Source organism: Danio aesculapii, chromosome 13 (assembly GCF_903798145.1).
Source record: "Danio aesculapii chromosome 13, fDanAes4.1, whole genome shotgun sequence".
In the NCBI taxonomy this organism is placed as follows: domain Eukaryota; kingdom Metazoa; phylum Chordata; class Actinopteri; order Cypriniformes; family Danionidae; genus Danio; species Danio aesculapii.
Window position 1 is genome coordinate 2,736,787 of NC_079447.1, and position 14,964 is coordinate 2,751,750.

At 37.9% G+C, this 14,964-nt stretch overlaps 1 protein-coding gene across 2 annotated transcripts in view; it reads left to right on the forward strand.

Moving 5' to 3' along the window:
* The window catches only part of lyst (lysosomal trafficking regulator), a 190,463-nt gene that overhangs the window by 114,924 nt on the left and 60,575 nt on the right, over positions 1-14,964 (forward strand). For both annotated transcript variants that reach the window (XM_056470332.1, XM_056470333.1), the window contains exons 24-29: positions 926-1,535; positions 6,751-6,931; positions 9,569-9,738; positions 9,994-10,224; positions 10,526-10,692; positions 12,411-12,563. In XM_056470332.1, coding sequence (XP_056326307.1) covers positions 926-1,535; positions 6,751-6,931; positions 9,569-9,738; positions 9,994-10,224; positions 10,526-10,692; positions 12,411-12,563 — 1,512 coding nt within the window. The remainder of the gene's footprint in view (positions 1-925; positions 1,536-6,750; positions 6,932-9,568; positions 9,739-9,993; positions 10,225-10,525; positions 10,693-12,410; positions 12,564-14,964) is intronic.

Consider the following 14,964-nt stretch of genomic DNA (forward strand, 5'->3'; position numbering starts at 1 on the left):
TACCTTTCATATAAGCCACTTCTGATACCAAATGATCAACTAGAAGTCAAATTATTATTTGTTGTTCCTAAAACTTAGATAGGCAACAAGACTTTTCTCAGGTAGTGTAAATATACTGTATTTTCAAATGCATTTCTCATGTCTTACGAGCTATGAGCCTGCCATATCTAAATAGCAATATTATTTTCTTTTTCTCTGCATTGTGCGTGTAACCTGCCAAAACTCACAAATCCTTTTGCATTCGAATTTCGCACGTCCACACTGAAACCTGTCAATCAAATGACAGGGGTGGGAGTATGTTATTAGGCATATTTGTATTGGGAAATGACGTCACTCACAGTCCACCTCATTTTGGTAGTCTTGTAGTTGCAGGGTGTAAGCTAGTTAAAGATCATCAGATACCCTAATGTACAGTTAATGTTACATCTGCAGTCATGGTGGGCAGAGCACGGCTTCGTGAAACACTGAGACAGTCAAATGCATTAGTAAATAGTTGATACATTTTCATTTTTGGGTGAACTATCCCTTTAACCACATTGTCATTGGTTGCACAAAAAAGACCTAGGCTGCGTCGGAAATTGCCTACTACTCAGTAGGTACTACATTTCAACTTGAATTTACTACACGACTGTTAGAGAAGTGTTCTATATAGTATGAATGACCTACTCATGTCAGTTACGCTTCACTCCAATTCATGAATTCTCTCACGGTGCATTATGGGATAGCGTAGCATCCATAAGAAACACACTTCAGGATCTTGCCGGAAGTAGTAGGTCATCTGGGTACTTCTCGCATACTGTTTTTACAATTCTAAGATCACTACTCTGCTCGCATACTGTTTTTAACATACTATATAGTATGGAAGTATGCGATTTTAGACGCAGTGCTAGTTTAATTGAATAAAATATTATTTTTCCCCCCACAGTACGCCATACTTCCTCTATAGAGCATGGAGAAGATGATCCGTCCCTGCGACCCAGAAGCACTGGCCCATCACCACACTCCTCTCCAGCCCTGACGCCCCGTCTGACCCATGGACGTGTGACGGGAACCACAGAGCCTGATGGAGGAGCGTCTCTCTGTACCCAGCAGGCCCTGGGCAGCACAGAGACCCTAAAGCGGGCTGGAGACGAGCAGCTCCTCAGCAGCTGCGAATCAGCAAAGACCATTTGTGATTCTCCCATTGCAGGCGCTGATGAAGAGGGGAGCATTATGGGAAACAGAACACCTTCTATCAGTGTAGAGGAGGAGCAGGACGGGCCCGCGGGAAGCCCAGCGGAGTCAGAAGAGCATTTCGACTGGACCAGCGAAGAAGCCCCACGCCGACCAGACAGCCTGAAGGGGATCCAGTCCTTCCAGAGGAGCCACAGTAATCTGGCCAGTCTGGGTTTGGCTTTTCCTGCGCAGAACGGCTCTCTGACGATTGCACGCTGGCCTACCGTTGCTGACCGCGCCGCTCCACCTGACGACTGGGAGAGCTACACATACTCACCCGGCTATGACCGACACAGCAAAGCAGACTCCAGTAATGACAGGTGGGATTTCATGTTGTCGAAAACAGTAGCAACAGATCTTTTCTTCAATGTTGAAACCCAAAAATACATCATTTGATTAACCCTTGTGTGCTGTTGGGTCGTTTTCATCCACTCTAGAGTGAGTTGGACTCCTTCATTTGGCCACAATGTTCCCTGTGTCTAAGCAAATGGAATGATTATTGCTGACAAATCTCATTTTGACACATATTTTGGAAAAATGCTTTGAAAATGATAAAAAATTCAACAAAACACTCTGGGAAAATGTACAAATTAGCATTTTTAACAAGATTACCAATTGTACCTCTTCCCAACAGGGAAAACAGTCACGAATGCATGATTACATGCTGTCATGGCTTTGCAATCAAAAAATGTGATTATAATGGAAGTCAATGGAGCCACCAACACAATGAGAGTCAATTTGAACAGTACACAAGGGTTAAAGCCACTTTAAATCAACATTTATTCTTCTTATTTTTATATGCACAGTGCATCTGGAAAGTATCGATAGCGCTTCAAGTTTTCCACATTTTTTTATGTTACAGCCTTATCCAAAATGGGTTAAATTAAATTATTTCATTTATTTTCATTTAACATTCTACACACAATCCCCCATTATGACAATGTAAAAAAAGATTTGTTGAAATTGTTACAAATTTATTACAAATAAAAAGCTGAAAAATCGTGATGACTTCAAAAACACAGTTTGTTGATTGGTTGTTAAGATATGAAAATATTAAAGATATCTTTTAAGAAGGAAGGGAAGCTACTTTGATTAAGATTATAAAATATAAGAATTTTAAAAGAGTATATTAATGTCTCCAGTAGGAATGCTCATAATAACCAATTCAGCGTCAACCGAAAGGGTGCATTTTTAACCGATAATGATATCAGTTAAACACAAAAAAACACTGCATAAATGTGCAACACATATTTGTTAACTTGCGGGACGCTAACACGTGCAACCACACATGCTTAGACATATTTTGCCAAAGAAGGAAAATGAAAGAAGCAAATTGCTGGTCACAGTCAGACACAGATGAGTTGACGCCAAACCAGTGCTGATGCTGATCGCCTCTGTCCTGCATCCGTGTCATAACCACCTCCAAGCTGCAAAACAAAGCTTTCTGAAATGTGCTCTGCTTTGGAAACAAGTTGGAATGTCGGAATATTCTCTCCATCAGAGCTCGCTCTGGCACCGCTTATAAACACAGCAAATAGGCTATAGTTGTGATGATTTAGTGTACAACCAACAAACCAACCTTTTTTCCATTGGGAAAATGACAGTTATTAATAGTTCTTATAAAATATCCAGCCAACATAATCTACGAAACAAATAAATCCAAAGATTTTCTTGATTTTTGCATAATGATAACTCCGCACCAAAGTGAGGCTTTCATTTTATAGCTTAAAAACAATCATAAGTGAACAACAAAATTATTATATGCTATAGTAACCTATACAAAAGTCAACATATGAGCCTTGTCATTATCTTTCATCACACGCAGCGTGCTCACATGAACCATGAGTATGAGAGGAAATAAAAGCACACAAGCTCAAAGATAAAGTCCAAAGCTCAAGACATAATCTTTAAAATAACGACTCCTATTAAAAATGTTGACAGAGGTTTGTGATGTAATAATTACAGCGGAGCATTAATTAAATGCATATTTTCCATGGAGCGGTCGATTTGAGGTAGCCTGATATTTTTATTTGACGAAATAAAAGACGTATGATGGGAAAAAATAGACTATGCCGGTTATTAAAAATGATTCAGTCAGTGTTTTCATTTTGTAATTTACATTTGTTATTTAAGTGAAAAATATCCAGGGTACGACTATTTATTTTAGTCTTTTTATTTAGTTTTCTTTTTTCTATGCTGTTAGAAACACTGCAGGTGCGTGAAGATGCTCTGTAGTTAATATGTTCGCATGTTAAAATAAATCAGTATTTTAAAACGCAATACTTAATGTGTCACACAAAATAGACAGGTCAATTATTTTATTTTAATTGAATAACTATTTAATATTAACCTGACCAGTTAATGGTTAATATTCGGTTAATGAGCGGTGGTTGTGAGTTGGCAAAATTAACAGAAATAAGTCTCTCTAGTCTCCAGTACAAAAATATGACAGATGCTATACAGTCTCTAGGTAGTGTGCTTACTAATAAAGTAGTTAGCAGAGTGAATCACTTCTTCAGCGTTTAGTCTTCTTCAGACATGCTGCGTGATGTTTAGTTGTTCTAGATGTGTGTGATATATCCAGGCAGCTCTTTTCAATTCCTTGTGATGAATAAAACTCTTTAATTATGCTAATTTCTGCCACTGAATTTTAGAGATGAATGTAATATTAGCCTTCATTTTTAGCTTGCATCATCTCTTTAATGTCTCCTTCAGCCCACAGTTAATGGCTGATTGCTTCCCGTCTTCATCATTGCTGTTCCTGCACTAAAGATATTTTCCGTCTCTAATCTTTCAACTCCTGTAAAGTTAACAGCTTCAGTCTAAACCCCAATACTGCAGTTATATTTTGGGATGTCAGATGTGTGTGAGCTGTCATTAGTGCTCTGTTTGTCTCTTTGGCTGACAGTGATGCCCATCAAATGTTGATTTCCTTTTTGTTTAGGAGTATGATCAAATCTTTAGGTAACCGTAAATCTTCAGTCTTTTGTTTTAGCTGTAAGAGTATCCTCAGCCAATTACAGTTTTTTACAGACGCTTGGACACATTTCTCAATACTTTGGTCACTTTTGCAAAACTCTTCACACAATTCTCCTAACTGACTTTCAGCTTGGCAAAGCAGTTCATTTCACATTCAAAATGCACTACAACTACCAAAACACTTTATTCAGGTCTCAATTAAACTCATTCTTCCAGAACACTAGCAAAGGTTGACAGCCCACAAACACACTTTGTCATCCACAAAACAATGAGCTAAAACACACTAACAACATGCAGCATTGCACAGTGTTTTCTTGTGTAAAACAAGGACACATCACTGTTTATAATTGTAATATATATTGTTTATAACTGCAATATATGTTACTGGAATGAATCAGACATGATGGAGAATTCCTCAATATTTCATGTCCTTTATTTATTTATATTTTTTGCAGTAAGTAAAATACAAGAATTTGTACACACACCATCCACTGATACAAAAACAATAGTAATGCTAATCTGGGGTGTGTTTCCCAAACAATAACATAACTCGCAGCTGAACTATCATAGTATGATGCATCGTTTGGGAAAAGATCAATGTAGCGATGAGTGTTTCCCAAAACGCATAGTTTCTCTGTCGCAGATCCATCATTTAAGCCAAGTTAGTTATAACGTAAAGCGCCCATAATGACGCTCTAAACGGGGTGGAGGAACTACTTCTTTACAGAAGAACCCATCATTTCTGTGTGCAAATTATATTGTTTTACACAAACACCGTTTAAAATAAAATCCAATATTAGTTTTGGTAAAAACATGCACTCGCTTTCCATATTAACTGAAATATATGTAAACGGCACATATAGAGCCTGTGTTTCCTTTACAAATATTATTGAGAATATTACATATCCTATTCTAAAACATAAAATCACTTACAAAAGCTAACATGTAATCTAATATCATTTATAAATCATAATGAGGCTATTTATTATAAAATGTCATTTAATATTTATTATGTATTAGAAATGAAAAAATCATACTTTAATAATAAGATCAATAATATTAATGATGATGATTATTAAGTAGGATATTGTTTATTGTATTTTTTTTTCAGAAAAGTCTACTTTTACAATTTGACACTTGTAAACCACTGCAGAAAGCCCATGTCATATACAGTACCGATACTTAATAAATAATCTACTATAAATTAAAGGAATTAACGGATGCTTTTTGTTTTCACAAGCTTTGGAGACGTAACATAAATTCCGCTTTTAAATAATAGCGCACCTATAGCTTTTGTCATGAGGCTGTGTTCAAAATGACATCAATGTTTTCAAAGTGCACTGCGAAGGGAGCACAATTGTAAACATGAAGATCGCTAAAACTGAACTGTAAAAATAGTTAGAAAGCAAACTACACCTAAGAGAGACGACCTTAATGCTTTTTTATTTTTAATTATTCCAACTTTGAATGTTAGAATTTAATAGGGCATAGGGAGGATAAGTGGGAATAGAACACATCCAGGAACTATGTTTCTAACTACAGCTCCAGCGGTGTAGTTGTGAGTGCTCAAGTTTGCGACGCAGTTTGCGAATGTTCGTTGGCGTGACGGATTTGGGAAACGGTAAATCAACAAACTATGTTTGTAACGACGGAACTTGCGACCTTAGTTGGCTTACGATGGTTTTGAAAACGCACCCCTGGCTGGTTAAACTACATTTTTAGATTTGAAATATGTTTCAATAATATATTGCTGTTGAATTGTGCTGTCTTATTCAGTTTTGCATGATGTTATTGGTTTGAACACGAGTTTCACAGTTTTGAAAACAGTATGTAAGAACGTGCAAAATGTCCTGTACATACAAAGAGTTTTGGCAGCTGTTGTATCTGAGTGAGAAAAGAATTCATCAAATTTGAGAGATGTAGTTACTGATTTGAATTGATCCTCAGTTTAGCCCACATAGACTTCTGTTGGGCTCACTGTGTCAAAAGTTTTGCAAAAGTGACCTAAGTACTGAGAAATGTGTCCTAGCGTCTGTAAAGAACTGTAATAGTTTGGGTAATATTAAAAATATGTTTTTAAAAGAACAAAGCTCACCAAGGCTGCAGAAAACTAATATTGTATAATATGCTTTAACACATGCTCGTTTATCAAGAATGGTTCTTCTTATCAGTATAAGAACAGATGCTCTTCTCCATATTTTAATGAAACCTGTGATTCTAGGATTGTTTGATTAAATGAAGCTCAAAAGAACATGAAATATTTTTAGATTTTTTCTAATTAAAAGTCACTTTCAATTAAGTAAGTCATTGCTGAATAAAACTAATTAATACTACTAATAAAATGTTGCAGTTAAGATCATGATATTGATCTCCCTGTGTTGGTATTTACCCCACAGTCCAAACACATGCGATATAGCTGAACTGATGAACTAAATTGGCTGTGTGTGTGTGTGTGCGTGCGCGCTTTCCCTTGAAACCAAAATGTGTGAGTGTTTTGGTTATCAGACTCTGATAGTTTCTCAGAGTTGATTAACGTGTGTTTGGTGAATGCTTCAGGTCCAGTGCGGAGGACTGTCTGGTGCTGATCTGCTGTGGTCTGTATGATCTGCTGAGAGGAGTTCTGCTTCTGCTGCCGGACCTCCTGCTGGAGGAGGTGATGGACAAACTCATCCAGCCTGACGCTCTTCTCGTTCTGGTCAACCACCCGTCTCCGCTCATCCAGCAGGGCGTCATGAAGGTCTGCTCACATTCGTTTGTCTTCATTCATTCACTTTCCTTTGGCTCAGTGCCTTATTTATTAGTAGTCGCCACAGGTAATGCTCCCTAGATAGAGTAGATGAAGATAGAGCTTCTAGATAGAGTTTCTCAACCTGCATGAGCAGACCTCTCTATAATATGTGAATTTATAAGTAAGCTTGATGCTCGTGGTGTTTTCAGCGCTTACTGACTCATTAAATGAAGACATGACATTAGTCTCTAAAACCAATTTAAAATGATCAAATTGTTCATATTTTATTCATTCTTTTGCTCAGACGTGAGTTTTGATCAATACATTTAGTTAAAGGGTAACACTTTAGCATAATGGTCCTTTAGTTAATGTTAGTTAGATATGTATTTACTAGCATTGACTAAGTATTAATAATCTTGTAAAGCATTTGTTAATCCTAGTTCAACATTTACTAATGCATAATTAAAGTCCAGAGTTGTGCTTGTTAACATTAGTTTCAGTATCTTGGGGTTTTGTGCATGAGGGAAGGATTGAGCATGAGATTGACAGCGGAATGAACCGTCAACTATTCCATGTTTTACACAGCGGATGCCCTTCCAGCTGCATCCTAGTATAGGGAAACACCCATACACTCTCATTCACACACACACTCATACACTACGGCCAATTTACTTCAATTCCTCTGTAGCGCATGTGTTTGTACTGTGGGGGAAACCGGAGCGCCCAGAGGAAACCCACACATACACGGGGAGAACATGCAAACTCCACCCAGAAATGACAACTGGCCCAACTGGGGCTTGAACCAGCGACCTTCTTGCTGTGAGGCCACAGTGCTAACTACTGAGCCACCATGTCACCCCATTCGCTTGTCTTTAAAATAAAGAATCTGTAAATTATCCACAGATTGATATTTTTAATATGAATGATTAATCTGTGCAAGTTTTTCCACTGAAAACAGATTGTTTTGCTAATCTTTATTCAAAATCTGCACATCTGCATCTGCTCTGAAATGCCAATCTTTCTCTGGTAACATTTTTTTGATGGATTGGGTGAAGTATCCTTAGCCATGCCCCTCTAACACAAAAGGCTCTGTTTTAACGATCTAGGCACAAAGTTTAAAGCTCATGGCGTAAAAGCTTTAAGAGTATGTTCGAATCCACTTTTGCTATTTTGAGGACAGAAAAATACACTCTGCGGCCCGGCGCATGGTCTAACAGGGTTGTGCTTATTCTCTTAATGAGTTCTGGGTGTGTTTTGAGCATAACCTGCATTAAACCAATCAGAGACTCGTCTCACATTCCCTTTTAGAGTCAGTTGTGTCACGCCGTGATGCATTTGCTATTTACATAATGGACTTTTGTAAGTGTAAAAACTGAAGACTTCACTAGCGAGAAAACAGTTAAACAGAGCATCTGCAGCGTGAGGATAAAGAACGAGCCTCCTCCATTCAGCCTCTTTACTTTTACTCTTTACTCCTTTACTTTGGTGGAGTAAGAAAACGGTGGAAACTCACTCCACTGAACACGTCCATTAACCCACATATTTAATTTCCTTTGTGAAGTGCAAATATTTGTGTCAAAACTATTTCTAAATTCAGTTCTAATCTCCAGCAAAGGAATAAATGAACAATAATAACGAAGTGTGGTCAAAACACTGAGTTATATCCAAACACACGTCCTGTTCTGATGCCCCATATGGTGATGCAGACGTCTCCAAAACCCCACAGGAGGACAAATCTACACTTGTTTTTATTAAAACAGATATAAATATGCAGATAATCAATAATACTGCTAATAATAATAATAACATTATACTGATGCAGACTGTCATGAATAAACTGAAAAAGCCCCCCGAAGTGAGAAAATAATCATTTTTGTATCATTTTAATCCTTTAATTGTTTTCATCTGTAAAGATATTTGTGTCTTGCTGTACATCCTGTGTGTATTCAGTAATCTGTAAGCGTTTGGACTCATAGCCGCTCTGTGCTGGACTTTATAGCAGCTTTTAGTTGGTCAGTGTTGCAGTCTATTTCAGTTCTTCAGAATAGCAACGCACCAACAATCCACCTTAACACACCTCCTTTATAGACCAGCACATGAGTCCACATAAAAGTGGTGCAAATGGATTTGCTATTTAAACAACATGGCACGAAATGTGAAAATTACTGTTGCGTTGGTCTGAAAATAGCAACAAATCACACCAAACACATCTTGTGCCTTATTCCACCTGGTGCATGATAGGGCCAATAGTTTTAAAGATGAGAGGCGGAGCACAAAAATAAACCCCACCCCCTACTCAATATTCTGTTTCAGCTGGCAATACGTCATCATGCTTAAATGAAAGTCTGCAGCAGCTTCTGGTTTATGCTGACTTTTTACTTCACTATTTGATTTCTAAGGCATTATAGTGTGAGCTTTTAAAAAGCATGGATATTATTACAAAGGAGAGTGTGGTAAAATGAAGATGGTAAACTGACCGTCTCTGTTTGTGTAATGGCTTATCTCATCTGATATGATAAATCCCTGCTTTTGATTAATAATCCATTTTATAGGCTGCTGTGATCTAATGAGTATTAGCTTTATTTTAGTTTTATGTCTTCTCTCGATCATGCTTGAATACACGAACCTGTCTATTTATTCCTGTAGCTCCTGGACGCCTACTTCAGCCGCGCTCAGAAAGAGCAGAAGGAGAAGTTCCTGAAGAACCACGGCTTCTCACTGTTGGCCAATCAGCTGTACCAGCACCAGGGTTCACAGGGGCTGCTGGAGTGCTTCCTGGAGATGCTGTTCGGACGACCGGTCGGTCTCGAGGAAGAGTGAGTATAAAAACTTGGGATGCACTGTATTTTCACCTTATACATATAAAGTAGACCAATGTAATAAGAAAACATCAAGCAATGTTAACAAGCCGCTTTTAACATCCAAAAGTCAATGAAAGTGAATGAGAGCTGAAGTCTGGAGCCAAAAAAATGGCTGCTCCGGCTCGTACGTCAAGAATAAGGCCAATAAATTAGCTTGAGTATACGTACAGTATGTCATTGAGTGACAAGCAGTATTCTCTATTCCCTCAGTCTGGATCTGGAGGACATGGAGAACATCTCTCCGTTCAGGAAGCGCTGTATCATCCCAGTGCTGGGTCTGCTGGAGAACTCTCTGTATGAGAACTCACTGGTGCACAATGGCCTGTGTTTGCTGCTGCAGCTCCTCAACGCCTGCCCGAAGCTGGCCGACATCCTGCTGGACCACGGCTTACTCTATGTGCTCTTCAACACACTCTCCACCCTCAACGGCCTGGAGAACGGGTAATGCTTCCTAGATAGAGTAGATCAAACTTCTGTTTCTCAGCCTGCATGAGCAGACCTCTCTCAGAGCTTTAATGACTCATTATATAACTTTTAATTAATTAATTAAAGTTGGTGTGAAGTACTGAAACAATTAATTGTTAATTAAGCAGAAAGAGTAATTGTAATTTTTTGTTAAATTCCATTTTATTTTCTCTTATCAAATGTTTTCTGGGTTGTTATTAATGGTTAATTTAACACATTTTGTAGTCATATGACAGATGAAGCTGAGTGATGTTTTGTCTGTATGTTGGCTGTGTAGGATTCCTCCGAATGACTACAGGCTGGTGGTGTGTGACATTCAGCAGCTGCTGGTGGCCGTCACCATACACTCCTGCAGCTCTTCTGGATCTCAGTACTTCCGCATCATTGAAGACTTGATCACACTATTGGGCTACATGCAAACCAGCAAAGTTCGCCGCACACAGGGTAAGGGAAAATCAAAGCTTTTAAATCATATACATTACAATATACAGTTGAAGTCACAATTATTAGCCCCCCCCACCCCCGTATATATATTTTTCCAGCAATTTCTGCTTAACGGAGAGCAGATTTCTTCAACACATTTCTAAACATAATAACTTTTGTAACTCCTTTCTAATAACTGATTTATTTTCTCTTTGTCATGATGACAGTAAATAATATTTGACTAGATATTCTTCAAGATACTAGTATTCTGCTTAAAGTGACATTTAAAGGCTTAACTAGGTTAATTAACTTAAGTTAGGGTAATTAGGCAAGTTATTGGCTGTTTCTCAATACCAAGGACGCAAAGTTCAGACTTGAGTCCTTGGAAGTTCAGACTTGGAAGAACGAACTCCCGAAGACGCGAGGACACAAGTCGGGTACTTCTTCAAATGGAACGGCAGTTTACTTTATAACGTCACTTACCTCACCATGGATTCATCGATTTCACTGTACATTAACAATAAAATGATTTAACTGTATAAAACATGCCCTTATAACTAATAATATATTAATATTCTAAATAAAAATAAAAAAATTAAGAATTAAGAATATGTAAACATAAATCCATATAAATGTGAAGTAAAATGTGTTCTACACAGATTTGTGTCTTTGATTATCAGATTTAATAAACCACAATGGACATTATATAGGTATAAAGTACAAGATGAACACAATAGGAAATAAAGACAACGTTAAGCAATTTGGTAAACATAGACAAGCAGTGTACAACATGGTAACATAATAAGACGTAACAGAATAACATTGCCAAAATAATACACCTGAGAACAAATAATAGATATAAATGACCCAAAACTGTCCGTTAGATAAACACAAAATGGGTTAAATATCATGTTTTAACTATAATAGAGAGATGGGATCCAGCGGTATATCCGAGATGGACTGGATGATTAAAGCTGCTCTCGGCGGGGGAGGTGATGATGAAGCTCACACTGACCGGCTGGGCGTCAGAGTCCGCATAAACTGAGGCACATCATCAAAGACGCGCTATCTTTGTGAATAAACTGCCGGTTTGAGTTTAAAGCAACTACATTCGCGTCTGAAAAACTCTTAAAACTTTATTTTGTGACACAACAGAGGAGTATTTTTAAAATCGTGAGGGTTTTCACCTCCGCCATTAGTTTTCGCTGCTTGGGCTGCAGTGCATTCTGGGATACCTGCGCTTCGCAAGTTCACACAAGTCACCTCTTGATGCATTATTGGCAAAAGGGATGGAGCAAGTACACATCTGGGAATTTTATCTGTACTTGGCACGATGTGAACTTTTGAATTGGAACAGTACTTCAGCGACGGTTGATGACGTTTCACGAGGACACAAGAACGTAAGGACAGACAAGAACGCATATTGAGAAACAGCCATTGTATAACAGTAGTTTGTTCTGTAGACAATCCAAATCAAATATTGCTTAAGGGGGTTAATGATATTGACCTTAAATTAGGTTTAAAAAAATTAAAACTGCTTTTATTCTAGCTGAAATAAAATAAATAAGACTTTCTCTAGAGGAAAAAATTTGATAGGAAATACTGTGAAAAATTCCTGAATCTGTTCAACATCATTTGGGAAATAATTTATTATTACTATATAATATATAATGTTTTTGTAATGTCACGTCATTGGAAAGGCATATAGGAAATGTTCTGTTGTGATATTGCTTATTCAGAAATGGCCCTGGCCCTGCAGTTTCGTGTAATCCAAGCAGCGATTGATTTCATTAAGACCACAGCCAATCAGGACCCTCAGAAGTCCAGCAGTTATGTGCACGTGCCCACATCGCCGCACCACGCTCTGCAGCAGAAACGCAAAAGCATCGCAGGTGAGACACTTTATAGCTTAAAGTGTTATTTGGTGGGTTAGGTGTACTGAAGTGTTTTAAGGATTAAAGGGGACCTATTACGCAAAAATCACTTTTAAAAGCGGTTTAATCACAGTGTGTGAATATAACCAGCCTCTAATGGTGAAAATGATTTAATTCTGTTTCTTTATAATCAGACTTGATAAAAACACTCTGCAGAAACACTTTGATTGACATTCTCTCTTTGTACGTGTCATCAGAGGAGGAAAGCCCCACCCATTAGTGACCATCTCTCCCTCATTAGCATAAACAGCAGCCCTGAGTGAGAAGCAGCCGTCTGTCCGTTAGCCATTAGAGTGTTTGAGCTGCTGAAGATAATGTCAGCATAGACTAAGAGGATTATACATGTGGAGTTTTAGATGAACAGCGACAGGAGTCTCCATAGACTGACAGAAGCATGAAGCACACACTCACACTAAAGCACGCATGCACACCTGACTCACACTGAATCTGCTACTATGCTGACACACAGGCATTTGTAGCTCCGCCCTCTTTTGAAAAGAGCACAATCTCATTTGAATTTAAAGCGACAGTGACCAAAACCACACAATTAGGATCAAAGCCTGAAAGGGTCAGTTTCAGAGAGTTGGACAACATTATTTGTGTGCTATTTTGAACAGAAACTTCACACACACACACACACACACACACACTCTAGGGACTTATTTTACATCTTGTAAAAAGCGGCATAATAGGTCTCCTTTAATAAAAAATGAAATTAAACTTAAATACTGTGATTTATAGTTATGTTCTTATTTAAATATGATTAATATGGTATTATAGTTTTTATTACAATTAATTAAACATTATAGTGTCCACTTAAATTTATAAGTTTAATAAGTTTCATATTTTAACAATGAGACAAATATGGACAAACCCAACTTTGGGTGAATTCACTTTTGAATATTTTGAGGACAGAAAAATACACTCTGCGCCCGGCGCATGGTCTAACAGGGTTGTGCTGATTCTCTTTATGAGTTCTGTTTGTGTTTTGAGCACAACGTGCAATAAACCAATCAGAGTCTCCTCTCTCATTCTCTTTAAGAGTCAGTTGTGTCGCTCCATGGCACATTTGCTATTTACATGGCGGACTTTATAAGTGTAAAAACTGAACGCTTCACTAGCGAGAAAACAGTTAAACAGAGCATCTGCAGCGCGAGGATAAAGAAGGAGCCTCCTCCATTCAGCCTCTTTACTTTCTCTTTACTTTACTTTTACTCTTTACTTTGGTGGAGTAAGGAAACGGTGGAAACTCACTCCACTGAACACATCCATTAGCCCACATATTTAATTTCCTTTAAGCACAAAGATTTGTGTCAAAGCTATTTCTAAATTCAGTTCTAATCTCCAGCAAAGGAATAAATGAACAATAATAATGAAGTGTGGTCAAAACACTGAGTTATATCCAAACACACGTCCTGTTCTGATGACGCATATGGTGATGCAGGCGTCTCCAAAACCCCACAGGGGTTTATGCAGATTGCAAATATGCAGATAATCAATAATACTGCTAATAATAATAATGTTATACTAATGCAGATTGTCATGAATAAACTGAAAAAGCCCCCCAAGATGGAGAAGGTTTCTATATTTATGTAAAAAATAATCATTTTTGTAATATTTTAATCCTTTGATTGTTTTCATCTGTAAAGATATTTGTGTATTGCTGTACATTTAAGCATGTGGACCTGCATAGACACATAACTAACGCGCTTTGCGCTGGACTTTAGAGCAGCTTTTAGTTGGTCAATTCAGTCGGTTCAGTTGGTCAACGCGGTCTAATTCAGTTCCTCAAAATAGCAACGTGCCAACAATGCACCTTAACACACCTCCTTTATAAACCAGCACACCCATGAGTCCACAAAGGCCCAATCCTAATTCTAGCCCTTTCCCTTACCCCTACCCCTTGTTTTGCGTGTTCCTGTGAAGGGGTAGGGACGTCCCAATTCTCTTTAGCTTGAAGGCGTAGGACTAAGGGGAAGGGGTGAATAGCTCTTTGAACGAAGATTTTTCAAGACCACACTCGAAACCAAGGGGTCAGAAAATTTCCCAGAATACACCAGCCACAACAGCAGGATAACTGCACCCGGAAGTCAGGAGATCCACAAATTATTATTTTTTGTCATTATTATGAATTTTTTAAACAAACAAACAAACATGTTTTAATTTATTCATAATCGTGTTTGTGTTTTACCATCATGCTTTAAAATAAACGCTAAAATAAAAACTGCTAAATCTATAATCCATAATAATAACTCCTGTACAGCAGTCACTCGAATCCCCTGTCAGAAAAGTCTAGTGGCTGGGAATGAGCTGTTTACAGTGTCTGCTATAATGTTAGTGTTGTTTTGGTGTGTTTACA